At 45.2% G+C, this 6,338-nt stretch overlaps 1 protein-coding gene and 1 non-coding gene across 2 annotated transcripts; one reads left to right on the forward strand and one right to left on the reverse strand.

Annotated features, from left to right (window-relative positions):
* Positions 1-2,529: 2,529 nt before the first annotated feature.
* ACTRT3 (actin related protein T3) lies at positions 2,530-4,459 on the reverse strand. Its single transcript, XM_024733780.1, has 2 exons — positions 4,221-4,459; positions 2,530-3,641 (listed from the first exon to the last, which is right to left on the reverse strand). The coding sequence occupies exons 1-2, from the start codon at positions 4,418-4,420 to the stop codon at positions 2,723-2,725; spliced, it is 1,119 nt and encodes a 372-aa protein (XP_024589548.1). The 5' UTR covers positions 4,421-4,459; the 3' UTR covers positions 2,530-2,722.
* Positions 4,460-5,940: 1,481 nt separating this feature from the next.
* Positions 5,941-6,013, forward strand: TRNAV-AAC (transfer RNA valine (anticodon AAC)). Its single transcript has one exon. It is a non-coding gene; the product is annotated as a tRNA-Val (tRNA).
* Positions 6,014-6,338: the final 325 nt, after the last annotated feature.

Consider the following 6,338-nt stretch of genomic DNA (forward strand, 5'->3'; position numbering starts at 1 on the left):
GTGCTCCGCAACGGGAGAGGCCACAACAGTGAGAGGCCCGCGAACCACCACTCCCCCCACCAAAAAAAAAAAAGGAGAGAGGAGACTCCAGTCCATGTGTTGTACCAACCTCCCAGAATCCTTCTCGCTAGAATCCATCTTGGCTGAGTGATGCGTGTGCCACCAGGAAGGATCCTGAGTCAGAGTGAGTGGCCACAGACAACACAGAAATCAACCCAATTACCATAAAACCCGAGACTGCGAGCCACGTGGCAGCGCAGTTCTCCTGTGTTCCCTTACCCTGCTGCTCTCTGCCCCGTCGCCCCTTCCCAATAAAGCCTCTTGCTTTGTCAGCATGTGTGTCTCCTCGGACTATTCATTTCCGAGTGTTAGACGAGAGCCCATTCTCGGGCCCTGGAAGGGGTCCCCCTTCCTGCAACAATTCTCTCTACAGTGCTTGTGACTCTAGTGAGTACAGCATCGACTATTCAAACTGCTCTCAGATAATCATTTTCTACACCTTATCCAATCTAGTAGTTTTGCTTACAATCACTAAAATGATAAAGACATGTCAAAAAATGAAATGCACCTCTTCACAAATGCTTCAGGCCAAACTGAATTACTTCCTGCTGCTTGTACATGCCCATGATTTTTACACCTTGGAGACTTTGCCCTAATGTTCCCTCTGCCATCAGTGTGCTTCTGGTCAATTCTATATAACTGCATATCTACTGGGAGTGCACCACAGAAGTCATCAGGGAAGGGGACAGAGATGAGAAGAGAAAGCCCACAATCCCTGTCCTCTAAGAACATATCTAGTAAGGGAGAAAGACAAGCAAACCAAAAGATAAGGCTGCATAAATTAAATGGTCAATAAAAGTACAAGTAATATAATGTGCTGAAGGATACAAATAATCGATTTTGACTCTGGAGGAAGTAGCATGAGCTGGACCTATAAATAGTCTAATTCTATAAGCAAAAAATAACGTTGTGAAAGTTCCCACAGAGACATTATCTCATTTGTATTTCATAAGGACCCTGTGAGACAGATAGGGATTAGGATTAGCAACCCCACCTATCAATGAGGAAATTGATCTTCAAAATATTTAAACAATTTGTTTAAATCATGCAGCTGGTAGGTGGCAGGGCCTGGACCTGAACCCACATATACTGCCCCTAAATTCAGAAGGACGGGCACTCCATTAGGTTTAGATTTCAGCTTCAAGCCCAGTCCCCAAAAGCCTTCCCTGAGCCTTCAAGTTGTTTTCCCTCCCATAAGTCCCTTTTTTTTTTTTTTTTTTTTTTGCACGGGCTTCTCACTGTTGTGGCCTCTTCTGTTGCGGAGCACAGGCTCCGCGGCCATGGGTCACAGGCCCAGCCGCTCCGCGGCATGTGGGATCCTCCCGGACTGGGTCACGAACCCGTGTCCCCTGCATCGGCAGGCGGGCTCTCAACCACTGCGCCACCAGGGAAGCCCTGTAAGTCCCATTTTATACTTCTCTTAGAACACTAAATCACTTTCCACCTTATATTACTGCAATTAAAGTATGAATTTCACCTCTCACACTGGACTGCGGGCTTCTTAAGGACACAATCTGACTCCTGATTTAGCACTTACTGCACTTAGCACAGTGCTTTCCATAGAGCAGATACTACATACTTTGAGTTATGTCAACATTGCCATCATTCTCTCAGCTACCTTCGTCATTTCAGACCCTTCTTTCCCCTTCATAACTAATTAGGCACCAAGACTTGTCAGTTTTTCATAATTTCTTCTTTTTAATTCCTATTGCCTATAATCTTGAGTATAAGACTTGACTACTTTATATCTACACTAACAACTTTCTAATTGATCACTGAATCTCCAGGGCCTTTCCCAGTCCAATTTATCCTCCAAACTACTACCACATTCATCTTAATTTCCTTATGTCTCCTGTTTTCAAATCTTTAAAGGCTCCTTTTTGCCTATAGGACATTTAAAACAAAGCCTTCCAGTCTCTGGCCTTAATTTACCTTCCTAGTCATTGCTCTTAGTCTGCTCAAGATGAGCTCTTCATTTTTAACAAAACCAGTGTATTAAACATGCCTTGAGTATGCTTTATTCATCCTCATATCTAGCTTCTTGCTCATTTCCACTATGCTCTTCTGAATATCTGCCCTCTTTTATTATGCTCCCACACCCATCCTAATACCACCCCATTCATGATGGCATACCTCTGCTATGAAATCTTCCCTTATAGCAACCTTCCTTCCATAAACTTCAACAACCTTCAATCTGTATCACTCATTTGGCACATATCATGTTGTACCACAAACTGCTCTCTCCCTCCAAAGGAAGTGTAAGATCTCCAAGGTAAAGAATAACATCTTCTCAGGACTTCTCTGGTGGTGCAGTGGTTAAGACTCCATGCTCCCATGTTAGGTGGCCTGGCTTCCATCCCTGGTCAGGGAGCTAGATCCCAGATGCATGCTGCAACTAAGGAGCCCACCTGCTACAACTAAGACCCGGCACAGCCAAATAAATAAAATTAAAAGAGTAATGTCTCCTCTAGCATTTAATTTGGTTCTACTCAATAAATATGTTCTTTGACTGCTTCATCATTATTTTCCCCCATTATAGAAATGCAACAGAGACATGGACCTTCCAATAACTGAAATATTTTGTTCTCCCAGAAACATATAATATCCAAAGTTTTCTGTCACATGTACTCAAAACATTTTCTTCTAACCATTTCATCTGTATTCAGAAGCATCTTTGGTGTACTATGTTGGGTCCGACTTCTTTAAACTCTGCAGCGGTGATCCACATGTACTGGAAGGCAGAGAGGGATGCAAGAATAGAGCCTCCCACCCACACTGATATTTTCCTTTCTGGGGGAGCAATAACCTGCACAGGGGTGTTGGCAGGCACCACCTTTGCTATATCTTTAACTAGCCGCTTATCTAAACCAGGGAAAGAGGTTGATCCCCCAGCAAGGATAATATTGGAGAAAAAGGAATGCCTCAGATCTGTATCACATTTCATTATGCTGCTGAAGCACATCTTATCGATGCCAGGGGTCTCAAGATGCAGGAGACTTGGAGAGAAGAGGGCCTCTGGACAATGAAAGAGCTGGTCATGGAGTTTGATTGTCTTCCCATCAGGTAGTTGGTAAACCTTCTCTATACAATCAGCTTTCTTGGCCTTTTCCTCTTCAAAGTTCATTGCCACATAACAAGAGGTTTCCTTAATGTCTGTGACAATCTTTCTGTCTGAAGCACGAAGCAGCGTGATGCCGTGCTCCTTCAACAGCATAATGAGGTAGTTGGTAAGGTCAAGACCGGCCAGATCTAGCTGCTGGACACTGTGAGGCAGACAGGAGCCCTCAAAGATGGGTACACACTGGGTAACCCCAGCACCTGAATTCAGCACAAAGCCAGTTGTGAGGCCAGCAGCAAAGAGAGCTAGCACCCCCTGGATGGACATATAGAAGGCAGGAACCTCCAGATGCTCAAAAAACACTTCAGTGACCCGTTGCCGGTTGGCCAGTGGGTTCAGTGCTGACTCTGTAATCAAGACTGGGCCATCACAGGGCTTTAGCTTCAGGTTATCGTTGTAGATATGCTTCCACATGATCTCCATGTCCCCCCAGCAAGTAATGAGACCACGCTCCACTGGGTAGCTGTAGGAAAAGCAATGAGATAAATGGCAGCTTTAAATTTTTCCAGTGTCTACTCTCTTCAAACATGGGTTAATCCCCGTATTTATTACCAGTAGCACTTTATGGGCAGTGCCCGCCAGAACCTCTCAGAGATGGTAACTGCCAGCAAAAGATAGCCCAGCTACCTTCCTCTGCGATTTTTGTTGCTTTCCATCTTCCCTGCCTCTTTGGAATACCCTTTTTGACTTTAAATATATATATAGGGAAATCTTCACAGTTTTAATATCAGTTAGTTGAAAACAAATAGCCCGGAAGACAAAGGTACCTTGAATTAACATTCCTAAATGAACTTGTATTTTATGAACCATAACTGTCTTTGTACGTTTGAATACATTTGAATAGATACAGCGAGCAAGTAATGTTCACTCTTTAGGTATGTGGTACCCTCAGAGATGTGCGGCTCGAGCGTTGCAATAATGATAGCTGGCAGAGACTTTCCTGTTCCTCACTTCTTATCCTTTCTCTCAGTGTTGGGCCTCTCCTCTGGGATCCCCCTACTTTGCCTCCACGCGGGTCCTGCCCGACGGGAGAAGGCGGTACCTCATGGAAAGTGCGCTTCTCAGCTGCTGCGCTTGGTCTCCCACGCACACTTCCTGCGCGCCCTCTGCCCCCCAGGTCTGGCCTTTGGCGCGGTCTATAAAGTTCGGGTAGACAAACTGGGGCTCCCGGGACCCAGCCAAGCCCGCCTTGATCACTCCTGAGCCGTTGTCGATCACCACCGGTAGCTGGTAGTAGCTCATGACGCCGCCGCCTCCTGTCGCCCGGCCGCTCGGGCTGCCCTGGCTGCGGGCTAGGCGGGGAGCGCGGAAAGTGATGTGCCGGTCAGACGACCTGGAACGCCGCGTCATAGAGACCCCGGCACGGCCCCGCGGGGCCTGAGCCGGGCTCGTGGGAGCCGGGGGCTGGCGGGGAGGCGGGGGGGAGTCCCAGGCCGGGGACTCAATGGATGCAAGGTGCACTCTAAAGTGCCACCCACGATTGCGTCTTACCCGGGTTGGACCACTCCTCACCCCCTTGGAAACCGGGAATACCAATATCAGGAAAACCTGACTTTCTTCCCAGAAAGCTAGATACAAATCTAACCCTTCACAAGAGGCTTTCTCTAATACCTCGATGAGCCATAAAAACAGTTTTATTTCTCACCGTCATTACATTCTGGTTAATAGATGTCTGTCCAAGGGCCTGCGGGAAGCTCTGAAATGCGCCCTCGAAACTGGAAAAAGGTGGAGAGATTTGACAGGGTAAAGTGTCGTAGCAGGGGAGGTACGGTTCATGCTTCTGAACTTCTAAAAAGAGAATTTCGTCAACTTGTAAAAAGAGAAAGGGAAAAAGTGCTAGGACTTAAAGTGGGTTTTAAATACTTTTATTATTATTTCTATATATTCTGGGCAGTACTTTGTTGTGGTTCTTTCCCCGTGTTTTCTAAGCAAAATGTACTCAAAACCAAAAAAGTATAATCTCACTTTTAATTTTTTTAAGCAATCCCATCAGGTTACCCACCCCACGCCCCCGCCCCCGGTGTAATATGGAAGCTCATTCTCATTCCCTAAAAATTCTTGATTTTTAGGCATAAGGATGTGTCTGTCTCTCTGCAGGAAAAACGATATTCCTTAGGTCATATGAAGCTCAGGCTTAGAAAAATTTATTCATGTTGCGTGCCAAAAAAGTGCATCTCGATGTCTGATTTTCTTTTTTAACCTCTTCAATTTTGCACACCCTGTAGAAGATTTTAAAACAAGTGCCGTCTAAAACAAGCACAGAGCAGAGGAAATTCAAAAGCTAACGACACGTCCCTCCACCAGAGGCTGAAAGGATCGCTTTCTCGATAAGTAACAGCTAGGGAGTTTGGTGCTGCGCGGAGCTGCGCCCTGCTGCGGGAGCCGGGACTCCGGGATTCGCGTGCGGCCAGCCCTTCCTAGCCCGCCAAAGCCCTGAAACTCATCCGGTACTCTCAACAGAGTAACGCGAAGAAAAGAAATATAACACTTCTTTTCCGCAGAAGAAAGTAAACCGCAAAAAAGTGCAACCAACGGGTGCCCGATTTCTAACTAGGGGCTTTGCAAAAAGTGTATGCAAATTCCAACTTTTGAAATGGTAGCACTGTTAAACTGGACATACGGTAATTTTTCCTTTTTTTTTTTTTTTTTTGGTTTCATTGTTCTTTCTATTAAAAGTTACGCTAACCCTACCTTTAAGCGCTTATGAATTGCACGTTACAACAGCGATATCAAGGACTTTCTCAGCCGCTGCTACAAGCCCGGTTTCCGTAGTGTAGTGGTTATCACGTTCGCCTAACACGCGAAAGGTCCCCGGTTCGAAACCGGGCGGAAACAGCGCTCTTATTTTTCCCCTGTTTACGTCCACTTACTTAATAGTCTTATGTTGCTCTTTATGTTTACCCACTTACTTAACAGGGTCTTGTGATGATCCTTACGTTTGCTTTTTATTTTATTTGATCCTTACGTTTGCTTTTTATTTTATTTTTGTTTACTCCTTTTCCCCGTTTACGTCCACTTAAACAAGGTCTTGTGATATTCCTTATGTTTGCTTTTTATTTTTTTTAACATCTTTATTGGACTATAAGTGCTTTACAATGTTGTGTTAGCTTCTGCTGTATAATAAAGTGAATCAACTATATGCATACGTACATCCCCACAT

The sequence above is a fragment of the Neophocaena asiaeorientalis genome, unplaced genomic scaffold, assembly GCF_003031525.2.
Source record: "Neophocaena asiaeorientalis asiaeorientalis breed wild unplaced genomic scaffold, Neophocaena_asiaeorientalis_V1.1 scaffold280, whole genome shotgun sequence".
NCBI classification, from domain to species: domain Eukaryota; kingdom Metazoa; phylum Chordata; class Mammalia; order Artiodactyla; family Phocoenidae; genus Neophocaena; species Neophocaena asiaeorientalis.

What these genes read in the sequence shown, in the direction of transcription:
- ACTRT3 (XM_024733780.1), bottom strand. Translation starts at nt 4,420, where the DNA reads ATGAGCTACTACCAGCTACCGGTGGTGATCGACAACGGCTCAGGAGTG. An exon ending in AGAAGCGCACTTTCCATGAG is followed by an intron (nt 3,642 to 4,220) that starts GTACCGCCTTCT and finishes CTTTTCCTACAG; the next exon opens with CTACCCAGTGGAGCGTGGTC.